The sequence below is a fragment of the Mauremys reevesii genome, linkage group 9 (genome assembly GCF_016161935.1).
Source record: "Mauremys reevesii isolate NIE-2019 linkage group 9, ASM1616193v1, whole genome shotgun sequence".
Lineage (NCBI taxonomy): Eukaryota > Metazoa > Chordata > Testudines > Geoemydidae > Mauremys > Mauremys reevesii.
In genome coordinates this window covers 8,866,913-8,885,193 of record NC_052631.1, presented here as the reverse complement: position 1 = coordinate 8,885,193, position 18,281 = coordinate 8,866,913, and the positions used below count along the sequence as shown (strand labels likewise).

The 18,281-nt window shown below is 46.3% G+C and overlaps 1 protein-coding gene across 1 annotated transcript in view; it reads right to left on the bottom strand.

The window, feature by feature from the left end:
• Nucleotides 1-18,281, bottom strand: part of MCF2L2 (MCF.2 cell line derived transforming sequence-like 2) — a 293,975-nt gene that overhangs the window by 58,001 nt on the left and 217,693 nt on the right. Inside the window, exon 17 of the mRNA XM_039488965.1 lies at nucleotides 893-959. Within this exon, the coding sequence (XP_039344899.1) occupies nucleotides 893-959 (67 nt within the window). The remainder of the gene's footprint in view (nucleotides 1-892; nucleotides 960-18,281) is intronic.

The window sequence follows — 18,281 nt, the reverse complement described above, 5'->3', positions numbered from 1 at the left end:
GGAAGGAGATTCTACCACCTCCCTAGGTAACCCATTCCAGTGTTTCACCACCCTCCTAGTGAAAAAGTTTTTCCTAATATCCAACCTAAACCTTCCCCACTGCAACTTGAGACCATTACTCCTTGTTCTGTCATCTGCTACTACTGAGAACAGTCTAGAACCATCTTCTTTGGAGCCCCCTTTCAGGTAGTTGAAAACAGCTATCAAATCCCCCCTCATTCTTCTCTTCTGCAGACTAAATAATCCCAGTTCCCTCAGCCTCGCCTCATAAATCATGTGCTCCAGCCCCCTAATCATTTTTGTTGCCCTCTGCTGGACTCTTTCCAGTTTTTCCACATCCTTCTTGTAGTGTGGGGCCCAAAAATGGACACAGTACTCCAGATGAGGCCTCACCAATGCCGAATAGAGAGGAATGATTCTATAATTCCTATGAATTTATCCTATAAATTCTGCCAACCCTAGTTATATGGAAGGTTAGACCTGATAATCACAATGGTTCTTTCTGGCGCTGGAATCTATAAAAAAAAAACCAGGATGTAGACTCTGAAGCCTGATCGTGATGTTTCCAAGTTAACACTGTTAACTATTTCACTGCTGATCCTTTTATGAGAAACATTCTGCTCCCCCAGCACCATGACTGCCCCCACTAACCTAACTCCTTAAGTAAAATACGTAGAATAGCCTTAATTCTTCACCTTCTTGGCCGAAGTGCCTTATAATGGAAAACCTGTGCCGTCGAAACAAGGAATGGGAATTGTGAGTGCTCAGCACCTCACACAGAGGGTCCTATCAAAGGTAAAAAAATCACTGCAAAGAGTAAGCATATTACTCATTCATTAATAACTCAGAAGAAGATTAATACTGGAAGTTTGCACAGAAGCATTCACCTTACCTCTATTATACTTTGAAGTTCTTCTACATAAACCCGCTCTGTTTCTATCAGTTCATTTATTATGTGGCTTAAAGAAAAAGAGAGAGAGAGGGTTATAATAGTCACCAATGTTGCAAAGCACAAAATATCTGTTCCTTTTATAGCACCACCTCAGGGCTATCCACAAATCACCTATAACATCGAGGGTTACCCTACCCTCACTCTTCAACACCAGGTGTGGCAGATAAGCTCAGAAGGGCCAAGTATCCCATTGGATTGGTATATTTCTCCAGCTCAGTTTTAATGCCTCCTCTGCTTAAAATGCATCTTGATTATTTGTGTCACTTTTAGATCTATCTGGGTCACCCTGAGGTCGCTCTGGTGGGGAAGGGAGGAAAAGAGATTTCCTCTGATTGTTTCAGTGATAACATATTAAGAGGCAATAAGACAGAGGACTTTATCTTCCTAGGTTAGGTTTGTTTAATTTCTGTTTTGTTTCCTTGCTATAAAATAAGAAGAGAAACTAATGATGTTTTCCCCCGCAATGCACATGGAAACAATTACGTCAACATAAGTTTGTAATGTAGACATGGCCTCAATGGAGAAAAGGCACTTGTGGTGTTAACTGAGAGGTAACTAGGGGAGGTCAGCACTTTATACTCCCTTCTACCCTTCTATACTCCCTTTTACCTTGTAGGAAAACAACAATGCTCTGTTTCCATTCTGTTTATTTCAGAGAGATCGCTAACATGCGATAGATATCCTACTGTAAAAACACATCTCTTTTTTAATCAATGAAGACATACCCCTAGCCTGGAGTACATATGCTGCTGGCCGCCAGTGGCATTTTATGCACTGTGTTGATTTGACCTTGTGTTGCCATCTCTGAGGTATTAAAATAAAAAATCAAAACATCTGGGATAATCCTGAGCCCACACAACTGGATAGCTGGCACTCTGTACTGAGGAGCCCTACAGATTTCCCAGGACAGCTACCTCAAAAAAGGGATGATCCTGGCAAGGGTGGCAACCCTAATTTCACCTGCTCTGAGGAGGATTAGATCACAGTGCTTAAAATGATGCTGGCCCATCTACACTAGGCCTCCCAACAGTGAGGACACTAGTAGGGCTGAACCAGCGTTAGCAATACTGCGACTTTTTTTTGCCAAATTTCATAGATTCATAGACTCTAGGACTGGAAGGGACCTCGAGAGTTCCCTGCCCTCATGGCAGGACCAAATACTGTCTAGACCATCCCTAATAGACATTTATCTAACCTACTCTTAAATATCTCCAGAGATGGAGATTCCACAACCTCCCTAGGCAGTTTATTCCAGTGTTTAACCACCCTGACAGTTAGGAAGTTTTTCTTAATGTCCAACTTAAACCTCCCTTGCTGCAGTTTAAACCCATTGCTTCTTGTTCTATCCTTAGAGGCTAAGCTGAACAAGTTTTCTCCCTCCTCCTTATGACACCCTTTTAGATACCTGAAAACTGCTATCATGTCCCCTCTCAGTCTTCTCTTTTCCAAACTAAAGAAACCCAATTCTTTCAGCCTTCCTTCATAGGTCATGTTCTCTAGACCTTTAATCATTCTTGTTGCTCTTCTCTGGACCCTCTCCAATTTCTCCACATCTTTCTTGAAATGTGGTGCCCAGAACTGGACACAATACTCCAGCTGAGGCCTGACCAGCGCAGAGTAGAGCGGATGAATGACTTCTCGTGTCTTGCTCACAACACACCTGTTAATGCATCCCAGAATCATGTTTGCTTTTTTTGCAACAGCATCACACTGTGGACTCATATTTAGCTTGTGGTCCACTATAACCCCTAGATCCCTTTCTGCCGTACTCCTTCCTAGACAGTCTCTTCCTATTCTGTATGTGTGAAACTGATTGTTCCTTCCTAAGTGGAGCACTTTGCATTTGTCTTTATTAAACTTCATCCTGTTTACCTCAAACCATTTCTCCAATTTGTCCAGATTATTTTGAATTATGACCCTATCCTCCAAAGCAGTTGCAATCCCTCCCAGTTTGGTATCATCTGCAAACTTAATAACCGTTCTTTCTATGCCAATATCTAAGTCGTTGATGAAGATATTGAACAGAGCTGGTCCCAAAACAGACCCCTGCAGACCCCACTTGTTATACCTTTCCAGCAGGATTGGGAACCATTAATAACTACTCTCTGAGTGCTGTTATCCAGCCAGTTATGTACCCACCTTATACATGCCTAGTTTATTGATAAGAATATCATGCGAGACCGTATCAAATGCCTTACTGAAGTCTAGGTATATCACATTCACCACTTCTCCCTTATCCACAAGACTCGTTATCCTATCAAAGAAAGCTATCAGATTGGTTTGACATGATTTGTTCTTTACAAATCCATGCTGGCTAGTCCCTATCACCTTACCACCTTCCAAGTGTTTGCAGATGATTTCCTTAATTACTTGCTCCATTATCTTCCCTGGCACAGAAGTTAAACTAACTGGTCTGTAGTTTCCTGGGTTGTTTTTATTTCCCTTTTTTATTTCACTAGTATAGACAAGGTTTATGGTGGTTCGCACAAATATCTGTAAGCAGAGTCAGGATGAGATCTACCCTGACATCTGGTGGTACATTATGAGGAGTGGGCAAAGGAATTTTAGGAATGTGCATTTGCATTGGAAAACCCACTCCACTTAGCATAACACACAGCAGCATGGGATGGTTATTTTCACACTGTGGAATCCCCAATTTCTTTGTTATTGGGGCAGGAAGGAAAAAAAGGGGCTGTTACCTTAATTATGTGAATGAGGAACTATGAGACTGCTTTATGACAAAAATGACTCAACCTACATTAAATAGTACTTGCTAGCCAAGGGACATGGGTTCCAAAACCCAGTGAAGAGAGAGAGGGTGGGGACTGGTGTGTGTACCTGATGGTATGGGCCCCTTTTGAGGGCCTGGAACACCAATTGCACTTCCTCCTCTCTCCACTGTTAAAGAGCAGAGCTAATTTTGAATCCTTTAGGAGTCTATCTAGAGGTTGCTGACCTGAATTCACATTGGGCCATGTGGCACTGGGGCTCTCCTACTACATGTTGAAATCACTAAGAGCTGAAGTCACTAAAAGAACTAAGTTTACTGAGCGGAAATCACTGAGTGCTGTGTTAAGTAGTAGGAGAGCCTGAAGATCTATCACCAAGCAGCTGGCAGAGTGGAGCAGTCTGCAGCACGTTGGAGCAGCCCATGGAACAGTGAGCAGTGTGGAGCGGTTTGCGGGGATGGCTGACGTGGTTCACGGGTCTGCTGAAGGAGCGGCACAGCTGGTGGTGTGGAGCCAGTCCTGGTGAAGGCTGCAGCAGAACTCCACGGAGAAGCGGGGCAGTCGGCCCTGGCCCACGTAAGGTGTCCCTTAGCACCCTGTGTGTGCGACCCCTCCCCCCATTTCCACCTGGGGGGGGGAGGGAACTCTGCAGATAAACTTTTGAACTCTGGGGTGGCACTGACCAGAGACTGAGACTTTTGGGTTGTTGGACTTTGGGGTGATTGGACTTAAGACCCTAAGGACAGTGCCAAATGTACTTGGAGGGGGGTTTTGCTTCTGGTTTGTTCCTCCTTTATTAAAAGGATTTTGCTACACTCAGACTTCGTGCTTGCGAGTGGGGAAGTATTGCCTCCTGGAGCGCCCGGGGGTGGTAGGTAATTGTCCCAGGTCACTGGGTGGGGCTCGAGCCGGTTTTGCATTGTGTTATTGAAACGGAACCCTGGATACTGAACCCGGCCCTTGTTGCTGCCAACTCAGAGGGGCAGAAGGGTTACATTTTTGGGGCTCGTCCGGGATCCCTGGGTCAGTACCCTCGCAGCACCTGTTGAGTGTTACACTGTATTGTTAAACAATAGTCATTATATTTTGATGGAATTACTGTTTGTATAATGGCTAATATGTCGGGTTTGTTGGGCCCCAGTCCTGCAGCTTCTAGCTCAGGGACGGCAGCTTCAGCCAATGATTGGGCACAAGCACTGGGGCATATATTGGAAAAGATTGTGTTGGCCTATGCTACGTCAAACTCTTGTCGTAAGTTAAGGTTATTTGCTGGGGAAGAGGAGTTTGAACCCTGGTTGGAGCATACCACTGAAATGCTGCGGGAGTGGGCCGTACCTGATGTAGAAAAGCGAAGGTGTCTAATAGAGAGCCTTAGTGGCCCAGCATTAGATGTACTTCGCACCCTGAAGCTCATTGACCCTGAGGTCAGTGTGAAGGACTGCCTGGAGGCCCTTGATAATACCTTTGGGAGCGTAGAGAGCCCTGAAGACAGTTACTGTAAATTCCTTGATTCCCGACAGGAAAGGGGTGAGAAAATTTCAGCCTATATACAGAGGCTGGAGAGACTGCTTCAAAGAGCTGTTATGAGGGGAGCAGTGACTGCTGAGCAGATGGATCAGACCAGACTGGCTCAAGTTGTAAGAGGGACTCAGTATCAGAACCCGATTCTACTTCATCTCCGACTAAGAGAACGGCAGGATCATCCCCCCAGTTACTCCCAGCTGATAAAGGAGGTCAGGGAAGAGGAAGAAAGGCAGGCTGCCAGCGAGTGTTGGGAAGCCCAAACATTGGAACCAGCCAGCACAACGCCACTGCAAATGGCCAGTGTACTGATGGTAAGCACCACAGAGGAACTTGCCCAACAAATGCAGGTCCTGACGGAACGGATAGCTGAGCTGCAAAGCACCATTGACCGAGCTAAGATTTCCAGGAATAAGGAGCCTCAGACTGTGACAATGGAGAAGTCAATATCTAGAGCCACTATCGCACCCCGGCGAAGGGGGAAAGGACAATTCTTTTGCTACCGGTGTGGTCAGGATGGGCACAGTGCTGCTAACTGCCATAAGGAAGAGAACCCCTCCTTAGTATATGAAAAGCTGAGGATCAGTTGGGAGAGACCCAGTAGCTGTCAGAAGGTCTGGGAACGGAGACCACCTAGGCCTACAGGATTTGAAGATTCCCCCAGAAGAGACTGTCCAGCTGGGATCCCTGCAGGACTGATAGGGCCTCGAGCAGAGGTCATGGTGAGGATTGAAGGGGCGGAGTGTAAAGCCGTGCTTGACACTGGATCTCAAGTGACTATTATATTTCAGTCATTCTACCAACAGATGCTTAGGCACCTGCCTATACAGCCACTGACTGGCATTGGTCTGTGTGGCCTCAGCATGGATGAATACCCTATCAAGGGTATGTCATAGTGCACCTTGAATTCCCAGAGGAGGTTGCTGGGGTAAGGGAAGAGGTAGACACAGCTGCCTTAATATGCCCTGACCCTAAAGGGACCTCTGATGTGTCTGTGCTGATAGGGACCAACTCCAGTCTCTTCAAGGTGCTTGCGGATTACTGCAGACGACGGGCTGGGGACCAGTACCTGAGTACCCTGATGATCCATACGCTTTGTGCTGAAGCCTATAGGAAGATTGAGAGTGCTAAAAGGAGACATCTGAGCTACCAATTGGGGCACTGAAGTACATGGGCACAACCCCCTTAGTAGTACCTGCAAGGACAGAGCAAGAGGTGCTTGTCATGAGTACCAGGCTGAAAGGCAGTAAAGGGGCATTAGCAATGATAGAGCAGCCAGTTGAAGGAGAGCTCCCGGAAGGAGTGCTGGTCCCCAATGGAGTCATAACCCTACCTGCTGAAGCCCAGGAAAAGGTGACTATACTGATTGCTAATGAAACAAGTCGAGATGTTGTTGTGAAGCAAGGACAAAAGATAGCAGACCTCTTCGAGCCTGAATCAATTGTGAAACCCCAGTGCGAGACTCAAGTTCCAACAATAGACCCAGCAAAGTTTGACTTTGGAGATTCACCATTGTCGGAGGAGTGGAAAGATCGCCTGAGGAGGAAACTTTGTGAAAGGCCCAAGGTGTTCTCACTGCATGAGTGGGATGTGGGATGTGCAAAAGGAGTAGAGCACAACATCAGACTACATGACTCCCGACCTTTCAGAGAGAGATCTAGGAGGCTTGCTCTCCGAGATGGAAGATGTGCGACAACATCTTCAAGAGCTGGCTGCAAATGGCATCATTACAGAGTCCCGCAGCTCATACGCCTCACCCATTGTGGTGGTCCGTAAAAGAATGGGAAAATCCGGATGTGTATTGACTACCGCACCCTAAACCGCCGTACTGTGGTTGACCAGTACACAATGCCTCGAGTCCAAGATGCTTTAGACTGTTTGCTGGGAAGCCAGTGGTTCTCTGTGTTGGATCTTCGGAGTGGATACTACCAGATCCCTCTGGGTGAAGAAGATAAGGAAAAGACAGCCTTCATCTGCCCATTAGGGTTTTATCAGTTCGAACGCATGCCCCAGGGGATTTCTGGAGCACCTGCCACATTTCAGCGTCTTATGGAGAAAGTTGTGGGAGACATGAATTTACTGCAAGTGTTAGTTTATTTGGATGACTTGATTGTGTTTGGAAGAACCTTGGAAGAGCATGAAGAAAGACTTCTTAAAGTGCTTGATAGGTTGGAGGATTATGGTTTAAAGCTTTCAATTGACAAATGCCAGTTCTGCAGGACCTCGGTGAAGTATGTGGGCCACATCGTGTCCCAAGAGGGTGTGAGTACTGATCCTGATAAAATAGAAGCACTCACTACATGGCCACGTCCAAGCAACTACAGAGAACTCAAGACTTTCCTTGGGTTTAGTGGCTACTACCGTAGATTTGTAAAAACTATGCTACAATTGTAAAACCCTCAATGATCTTACCAGGGATATCAGTCCAGCAAGAACAAATCTAAGACCAAGAATAAAGGGCCTTCTGTGCACAGACGCTATGGCCCCTTGAACCCTTTGGGCCACGGTGGAATGAGAGATGTGAAAGGGCTTTTCGAGAAATCATTACTTGCCTAACTCATGCCCCTGTCCTAGTCTTTGCTGACCCAAGCAAGCCATTCATCCTGCATACTGATGCCAGTTTGGAGGGTCTGGGAGCAGTACTGTACCAGGAGGTGGAAGGCACGCGTAAACCTGTAGCCTTTGCCAGCCGAGGACTGTCTGATAGTGAAACACGCTATCCCACTCACAAGCTGGAGTTCTTGGCCTTGAAATGGGCCATCACTGAGAAATTTCGAGACTACTTGTATGGTGCTCAGTTCCAGGTGTGGACAGACAACAACCCACTGACTTATGTATTAACAAGTGCTAAACTGGATGCTACAGGGCAAAGATGGGTGGCCGCTTTGGCTAGCTATGACTTCAGCATTCAATACCGATCAGGAGAAGCAATGTAGATGCAGATGCATTGTCCAGGCGTCCACAAGCACCAGGAGTTGCTGTGATACCCACGGATGGAGTGAGAGCTATTTGCAGCGTGAGTCGCAGAGAGCCGGAGGCCCATGAGAGCCTTCATGGATGCGTTGCTGAAGCTCTGGGCCTGCCCCCTGAATGCGTGCCTTCTGCTTCGGTGAACTATATTGCTTTGGACCAATCTCCCTTGCCCGTGCTCAATGCGGCTGACTGGCAGGAAGCCCAGCTGCAAGATATTGACATTCGTGATACACTACTTGCCAAAAGGGAGGGGCGAGGCCCAGCTGCGGTTGTCCCACCTACCCCAGAGGGCAAACTACTATTGAGAGAATGGACCAAGCTAAAACTGATTCAGGGAGTGCTACACCGTGTGACCACAGACCCTCTACAAAGGCAACGGAACCAACTAGTGCTGCCGAAAGAGTACAGAGGCCTGGCCATGAGGGCCCTGCATGATGACTTTGGACATTTAGGGATGGAGAGGACCCTGGAACTTACCCGCAGTAGGTTCTATTGGCCCCGGATGGCTGAAGATGTTCGCAGAAAATGTGAGACCTGCGCTCGATGTGTTCAAAGGAAAACTCTGCCCACGAGGGCTGCATATCTGAAGAACATCACCAGCAATAAACCTCTGGAGCTGGTATGCATTGATTTCTTGTCTTTAGAAGTGGACAAAAGGAATATTGGGAACATTCTAGTAGTGACCGACCATTACACGCGATATGCGCAGGCATATCCCACACGTGATCAGAAGGCCACCACTGTCGCTCGAGTACTATGGGAAAAATATTTCTCAGTTTATGGATTCCCAGCCCGGATACACTCGGATCAGGGACGAGACTTTGAGAGTCACCTTCTGAAGGAGGTGCTGAGGATAGCAGGAATTAAAAAGTCGAGGACAACGCCTTATCACCCGCAGGGTGACCCTCAGCCAGAGAGGTTCAACCGAACCCTGTTAGATATGTTAGGGACTTTGCGGCCAGAGCAGAAGGCAACCTGGAGCCAACATGTTGCATTTCTGGTGCACGCCTACAACGCCACCAAGAATGATGCTACGGGAGTCACCCCATATCTCTTGATGTTTGGGCGGGAACCAAGATTACCCATAGACCTGTGCTTTGGTGTATCAGAGGATGGCGATAGCTATGAAACCCATCAGCAATATGTATCCCGACTACGAGAAAAGCTGCGGGATGCTTACCACTTAGCTACATCTGCAGCTCGGAAGAATGCAGACCGCAACAAACATCGATATGATTCTAGAGTACGTCTGCAAGAGCTCCAGCCAGGGGACAGAGTCCTGCTGCGAAATTTGGGTATTGCTGGCAAACACAAGATAGCTGACAGATGGAAAGCAATACCTTACTTGGTGATGGAAAAGCTAGGAGACCTGCCGGTCTACAAGATCAAACCTGAAGAGGGTCCAGGGCAGACAAAGACCGTGCATAGAAACCTTTTGCTCCCGGTGGGGGAATTAGGCAGCCCTTATGAGATGGACCACAACAGGGCAATTGGGCAGAACGAAGGTGCTGTACCAAAGCCACCTCCCAACGTGGACAGCCGGCCTCCTGCAGCTAACCTACCCCTACTCAGCACATCTGAGAGTGAGTCTGAGGAGGAAGACACAACCATGGTGTATCCTAGGATGAAGACAAGATTGCAGTCTCGATCAGCTGAATCAAAAGAGACTACCTCCTCTTCCGCCCTAAACCCCATGGCAGAAGTATTTAGGCCCATTCCTGACACTCCTGAGCCACTGGTGGAACCCCCGTGTAATGACTTACACAGATTATTGGACAGTGGCGACATACAGATGGAAGATGTCCCAAGCACCTTCGATCCTCCACGGTTAGAACTAGAAATGCAGGGGCCTATGCCAGTATCCGAGGGGAACTCACAGGAAACCTCCCCATCCGTCACTCAAGAGGATGTCCCCCCTACCACAGCAACAGAGATTCTCCATAGGCGAGACAGAGTAATAAGACCAGTGAAACGGCTAACTTACGATGCACCTGGGGTGATTAGTGAGGAGCCAATACATTTAGCACACAGGTTTGTGAAAGCTAAAGTGGGCTATCTGAGGCCCTTTGGAGGGGACCAGTAAGTTGGTATAGTAGGGAATGTGATTTGTCGGGACGACAAATTCTCGGCTGGGGGGAGGATGTAAGCAGAGTCAGGATGAGATCTACCCTGACATCTGGTGGTACATTATGAGGAGTGGGCAAAGGAATTTTAGGAATGTGCATTTGCATTGGAAAACCCACTCCACTTAGCATAACACACAGCAGCATGGGATGGTTATTTTCACACTGTGGAATCCCCAATTTCTTTGTTATTGGGGCAGGAAGGAAAAAAAGGGGCTGTTACCTTAATTATGTGAATGAGGAACTATGAGACTGCTTTATGACAAAAATGACTCAACCTACATTAAATAGTACTTGCTAGCCAAGGGACATGGGTTCCAAAACCCAGTGAAGAGAGAGAGGGGGGACTGGTGTGTGTACCTGATGGTATGGGCCCCTTTTGAGGGCCTGGAACACCAATTGCACTTCCTCCTCTCTCCACTGTTAAAGAGCAGAGCTAATTTTGAATCCTTTAGGAGTCTATCTAGAGGTTGCTGACCTGAATTCACATTGGGCCATGTGGCACTGGGGCTCTCCTACTACATGTTGAAATCACTAAGAGCTGAAGTCACTAAAAGAACTAAGTTTACTGAGCGGAAATCACTGAGTGCTGTGTTAAGTAGTAGGAGAGCCTGAAGATCTATCACCAAGCAGCTGGCAGAGTGGAGCAGTCTGCAGCACGTTGGAGCAGCCCATGGAACAGTGAGCAGTGTGGAGCGGTTTGAGGGTATGGCTGACGTGGTTCACGGGTCTGCTGAAGGAGCGGCACAGCTGGTGGTGTGGAGCCAGTCCTGGTGAAGGCTGCAGCAGAACTCCACGGAGAAGCGGGGCAGTCGGCCCTGGCCCACGTAAGGTGTCCCTTAGCACCCTGTGTGTGCGACCCCTCCCCCCATTTCCACCTGGGGGGGGGAGGGAACTCTGCAGATAAACTTTTGAACTCTGGGGTGGCACTGACCAGAGACTGAGACTTTTGGGTTGTTGGACTTTGGGGTGATTGGACTTAAGACCCTAAGGACAGTGCCAAATGTACTTGGAGGGGGGTTTTGCTTCTGGTTTGTTCCTCCTTTATTAAAAGGATTTTGCTACACTCAGACTTCGTGCTTGCGAGTGGGGAAGTATTGCCTCCTGGAGGCGCCCGGGGGGGTGGTAGGTAATTGTCCCAGGTCACTGGGTGGGGGCTCGAGCCGGTTTTGCATTGTGTTATTGAAACGGAACCCCTGGATACTGAACCCGGCCCTTGTTGCTGCCAACTCAGAGGGGCAGAAGGGTTACATATCTATGCAAATAAGATACAAAACACACTGTGACTCTCACATTACTCAGATTGTCAATAAAGCATAACTGGATATTTTTCCAAATAAACCCATATTGTCACAGTCAAGTTGTGGGCAGTCAGACCTAGTAGTCAGAGCCAGCGTCTGCAGTCACAAGACTGGAGTCAAGTGGGTCAGGATGCCAGGAGGCACAGGTGCTGGCTTCCTCCTTTCTCCAGGGGTGTTCAACCCCGGTTCAGCAGCAGGCTCTGCCCCCACTTTACCCCTTCCCCCAACGGCCCAACCTCCATCCTGCCTCTTCCTACCCCTACCCATCCTCTTCCTGCCCTGGTCCACCCCTGCCTGCCTCTTCCCACCCAGTTCTGCCCCTTACCCAGCGCACGCCCCATCCCCGCTCCTCCCCCTCGTGCCTCCTGCATGCTGTGGAACAGCTGATCACGGTGGGCGGGAGGCGCTGGGAGGGAGGGGGAGGAATTGATCAGTGGGGCTGCCAGTGGATGGGAGGCACTGGGGGATGGGGGAGCTGGCTGCTGGTGGGTGCTAAGCACCCTGGAGCACCCACAGAGTCAGCGCCTATGCCAGGAGGTCAGAGTCAGGGGACAAACTGGAGGTCAGGACCACAGCTCAGATGCCAGGAATCACACCAGGAAATCAAGCAGCGGGAGCGAGAAGCACAAGGCACACAGTCCAGAACAGGGTGGAGCCCAGTTGTTCAGAGAGCTTCCTCTTTCTGCTGCTGGCTTAAGTAGGGCCAGCAGGCCAACCAACTTCTCCGGGACTCCACCAATAGGACTGTAGGGGCGGAGCCTCAAACCGGGCTGAGCTTCATGGGTCCCAGGTAAGCAAGCATCAGCAGGCTGCCAGATGGAAGGTTGAAGCATGTCTGCTCCTGAAGACCCATTTTTGAGACCCATGGGTTATGACACATATGGGTAACCAGCTCTATCTGAGCAACTCCATATTTGTAATAGCTTTATTGCTGCCTCTAAGAGACCCGGGACATGTCCAATATACCAGATCCAGCCACGCTGAAGTGCCAGAGGGAAACTGGCATTTAAATAAGACAACTCATTACTCACACCTGATCAGATACGCATTGGAAATTATTAACATATCTTTTTACTTCTGCTTCAGTTCTGAAAGTGTCCAGTGTTTGTAGGTTTTTTACCTGTTCTGATATATTATGCGGGCAATATATAAAACTATGCTGCACTCCAATGCCACCTTTAATACTACAATCTCCTGCAATGTCATCCTACATATGGTGGTAGCTTGATCATGTTTGTTTGCTATTACTGGTATTAATAAAAAGCGCCATTTAAAAAACCCAACGCTGCAATGGAGTTCAGCAGAGCTCAACAGAGCAGAGATTGGGGATTGAACCACTTGATCTTCTACACACAGTGTGGATCATCTGGCCCAAATTCCTGCAGTGGATGGGAAGTACTGGGCCACCTCTTCTAATCTTGTTCAGTGCCTATGGTAGTGGCTGCAGGACAATTCTCAACTAGCTGCATGCTGGGGTTCAAATTCCATCCCTCCCTTATGAAGATATACTACAGAAGTGATCCTCAGATCTCAATGGTTCAGGAGTGAAACTAGCAACCAACATGACCCAAATGAGTCACAGTAGTCGGAATTCATTGTTCCATTTACTATAGTACTATGTATTCATATTTAAACACTAGGACAGGGGGAATACTTAGTTTATATATATTATTCTCACAGCAAAATGACTGACCAAGTATTATTATTTGATCAACTACAATTGGTTAATAACAGAGTAAAAGCATCCTGATTGGTTAATAATTCAATCACACGGTGTTTTAACATCGTGTGTTGCAAAGAGCAGCAGGAGATGCATTAAAGAGCCACCTGCAGCTTGCAAGCCTCAATCTGAGTATCACTGTATTACAATATTCTACCGTGACGGTATAAAATACCCCATCTTAGAACAGGGATACATGTGTGCTCTCAGTGATTACTGTAGAATATGGGAGTAATGGTTTATAAAGGGTTCTTCAGCCCTGTGCACCTTTTCCTGCATGCACGCTCCGTTTGACTTGAGTCATGCACTCTGTGCCAGGCTTCTGCTTTTAGTGCCAAGATTTGCCTCAAGATATACACATAAAACTCCAGCGGACTTCAGTGAGAGCTGCACACACTGAGCTGAGTGTGGTATTTGGCCCAAGAAGTGTTTTAAGAACATAGTGTGACTTGCTTTACTTACCAGTTGCAACAAATAAAGCTGTTTCTGGTTACTCTGCATCTTTCTTTTAGTGCAAGCAGTTACTGTCATTCACCTTTGTGTTTTGCTAGCTTTTTAATGTTGCAAATGATAGTAAAATTAGAAAGAAATAACGAAGACAGCATATGGATAGGTCCTAGAGACAATCATTAAAGGCAGGTCCAAGCCAAAGGCTAGTGATCCTAATTAATATAATTTATAAGTCTCAGAGGACCAGTTAAAATTCAGCTAAGGTCACTAGTGGCTAAACGCTGCTACCATCTGATGGCTGTTTGGTGGCCTATTAGAAAGGAGTTGGGTGGTCCCTGTTTAGTTCACACTGGACCAGCACCACATTTGGCACCCTTGCTAGCAGTCTCAGTGGAGAAGCTAAGGATTACATTGTCCATGAAGACTGAACTAATAATACAGCCTAGGAAGAAATGCACACACACATCATGTGCGTGGATAAATGCATGTGCAAACCCCATATTTGCATGAGCAAAATGGTGCTTGCATATGCAAACTCCCATTAAAATGCACGCTCACACAGTTTGTACACACAACTATGGGTTTTGCACATCCAGTCACACACATGAATATGTTATATGTGGGCACACTTTAGAGGCCAAGATCCAGCCACTGTTCTCAGTTACATTTGTGTAAATCTACAGTAATTTCATAAAGTCAGCAAAATTATGCTGAGTTTATTTTAGTGGTCTTTTGAGAGCAGAATTTGAACACAAATTTTTGAAACATGTCCCCACAAATCAGATTTTTGAAACATTGTTTCTGAATCAGTTTCTAAGACTAACTCATTTTAAAGAAACCTCTAATTCTCTCCACTTCTCTCTCTCTTTTAGGGAAGGCCTAAAAATAGAATAAGAAGTCACCACATGGGAAAGAGCGAATCAAGCGCCTGGGTCGGTGCAGCAGCATTCGGAGCTTCAGGGGTTTTATTTAATATCCACAATATAGATGTTTAAAGAACTGTTGCACTGTGTAAAGATATCAGTGCATAAATGTGTCATTTGGGAAGTTGGATAAGGTCATCACAGATGAACTTTATGTATTTGCGTACTGCGTGCAGTGATGCTGATTTACCTGAAAACAGGACGCAGATTTTCCATACATCATTTGCCCTCTTACAGAGCAGGTTTTACCAGGTCTGAATCTGAAACTGATGCAGACACTTAGCTTACGAGTGAATCTGAAAAGCAAATTATTGGTCTGCTGGTTTCCTAGTAACCTGCCATGATAGACAAACAATAGTAGGGTGCCTTTCAAAGACACAAATTAGAAGAGTCCAACCAGGATAGGAAGCTTTTAAAACATGTTATTGTCTATGTACAAATGATTAAACAGAAGAGCATGGTTTGAAAAGCTTGACTCTTTTCTGGATCATAGTTTATGTAGAGATTGTCAGCTCTTTACTTCATTTTTTTGAATATTCATTGATTTTTTTATATTTACTTATTCATTTCCCTCTAATCTTGTTTAGAGAGTAATCTCCAGGCAGAGCATTTAAAACTACAATTCTTCACATGAAGAAATAGTCGCATTAGTGGAGATTCTGCAGGGATGCCTGGGATACGTCCATTAACATTTCAGGGACCTCACAGAATCTGACAGACTTTTCTTTAATTAGATTTAATTGTATTTAATTCTATAGGTGAAACAGACACACAGATTTATTACAAATAATAACTACTTTAATATTCAAAGTGTTATACACAATTTAGTTAACTAATCTTTACATCACCCCATAAGAGACAAGGTAGGTGAGGTAATGTTTTAGTGGACCAACGTCTCCATTTTGGGAGAAGTGAAGGGGAATTTTTTGGCTTGCTCCTGGCTGCCCAACTCCTTGAGTAGCTGCCTCTCCATGCTGCCCTACTTCCTGGAGAGCCCAGAAACACAGATGACTCTGTCTTTCTCCTTCAAAGACAGGTAAAGTGAATACCATGTAGGTTACTCTATGTTACTCTGTGTGCTCTTCATGCACGGCTATCAACAGGCATTCTCTGTTAGAGGAGAGATTTTCCTTGTTCACTTAGCCAAAATTTTCCACTCTCTCCACTGCAGTTGTCATAAACAGATAGTTAAGAGTTAAGGTCTCTTTTACCTGAAAAGGGTTAACATGCAGTACCTGATGACCACCTGACCAGAGGACCAATCAGAGACAAGATAATTTCAAATCTCTGTGGAGGGAAGCCTTTGTCTGTGTTCTTTGTTAGAGTTCTCTTTTTGGATCTAAGAGAGGCCAGTCATGTCTCCAAGTTCTCCTGGAGTAGTTCCTACTATCCAATACTGAGTATTAATTAGAAAGGCGGATTAGTCTTATAATTTAATTTCTACATTTGCAATTGTGTGTTTGCTGAAGGAAATTCTTTATTCCTGTTTGCTGTTACTTTGCTTTTACTGAGAAAGAAAGGAGGGGGGATTCTCTCCAGAGATTAATAAGTTTAGACCCTGTGTATTGTTCCATCTTGGTTACAGAGACAGTGACTTTCTTTTATTTTTTAATAAATCTTTTCTGTAAAGGACTTGGTTAATCTTTCTTTGGGTGGATTCTCAGAGAAAGGGGAGGGGGAGGCATCCCTCTGTAGTTAGATCCCGGTATCTCTCCTAGGAAAAGGGAGGGGGGAGGAAGCAGGGGGGAATGGTTTATTTCTCCTGGGTGTAAGAACTCCATAGATTTGGGGCTCTTGGGATCCCCAAGGATTTTGGGGAAGGACTGTGTCCCAATCCATGTACCTGATTGGGTGGTGGCAGCTTTTACCAGATCTAAACTAGGATTTTTAGTTTAGAGGGAAACCAGTGCAGGTCCCCATTTTGGAACCCAACAGCTCTAAGTGGGGGTGAGACCTATGACAGCAGTGCTGTATGATCATCCCTGAAGTAGACATGTTTAAGTGGTTTTGTGTGCATTATATATAGTCAGTGGGAGTCTCTCCATTGGCGTCAATGGGACTTTGTGATTGTCACACACCCAGGTGTAGGTGGTAAGACCTAGTGGTTAGAGCAGGAGTCTGGGCTAATGGTCCAAGCAGAACCAGAGAATGGAACTCGAGGTGTAGTTAGGAGGCAAGCCAATGGCTGAAGCCACGAGTCAGGAGCCAGAACAGAACCAAAGGGCGGAGCTGGAGGCGTGGTCAGGAGACAGAACCAGGAGTTAGGAATCAGGAATTCAGAGGCAGTCAGGGATTAGGGCTGGAGCGGAGCAGGCACCGGGGTGGGGGGGGTGGGGGGAGCAAGGGTGGACAGGAAGCATGTGTGGCTCAGCTGCGGGCATGGAACGCATGGAGCAGCCACTGTGCAGCTGTTGCTACAGGGCTTAAATGATGATCTCTTGGCTCTTCTGATCAATCAGGGAGCACAGTCCATTAGTGCAGGTTTACTGGGCCCAGCCAACCTCACTGGGTTGCTAGTCAACTGAGTCCAGAGGCAGCTGAGTTCCTGACAGTGATCAGCATTTCTTTATGTCATCTTCTTTATTTTTCTGTTATGGTCTTTCAGATCTTCACTGTCTGGTCTGCTTAAACCTTCAATTAAGTATATAATCTCCAATGATAAAGGCTTGATTATGTCCCTGTGCAATAAGAACAGCCTTACTAAGTCAGACCAATGGTCCATTTAGCCCAGTATCCTGTCTCCAACAGTGGCCAGCACCAGAGCTTCAGAGGGCACGTACAGAACAGGGCAATTTTTGGAGTGATTGCTCCATCATCCCTTCTTGGCTACTGGCAGTCAAACAGTTAAGGTCACCCCGAGCATGGGGTTACATCCCAGATCATGTTGGCTAGTACCCACAGATGGATCTATCTTCCTGAACTTATCTAGGTTTTTTTTTAACCCACTTATACATTTGGCCATCATAACATCCCCCGGCAGTGAGTTCCATAGGTTAATTGTGCATTGTGAAAAAAATACTTGCTCTTGTTTGTATTAAACCTGCTGCCTATTCATTTCATTGGATGACCCTGGTTTTTGTCTTTTGGGAAAAGGTAAATAATACTTCTCTATTCACATTTTCCACACCATTCATGATTTCACAGACCTTTATTTCAGTGGTTCTGAAACTAGGGTCACCGCTTGTTCAAGGAAAGCCCTGGCAGGCCGGGCAAGTTTGTTTACCCACAGCGTCCGCAGATTTGGCTAATCAAACTGCAGGCCCTAGTTTGAGAAGCACTACCCTATTGTATCCCCCCTTAATGCCTCTTTTCTACACCGAACAGCCCTAATCTTTTTAGTTTCTCCTCCTATGGAAGCTGTTTCACGCTCCTGATCATCTTTGTTGCCATTCTCTGAACCTTCCCAGTTCCACTATATCCTTTTTAAGATGCAGCAACCAGGACTGGACACAGTACTCAACAGCAAGGGCCCACCATGGATTTGTAAAGAGGGACTATGATATTTTGTGTCTTATTATCTCTCTCTTTCCTAATTCTTCCTAGCATTCTGCTAACTTTTTTGCCTGCCACTGCACACTGAGCTGAAGTT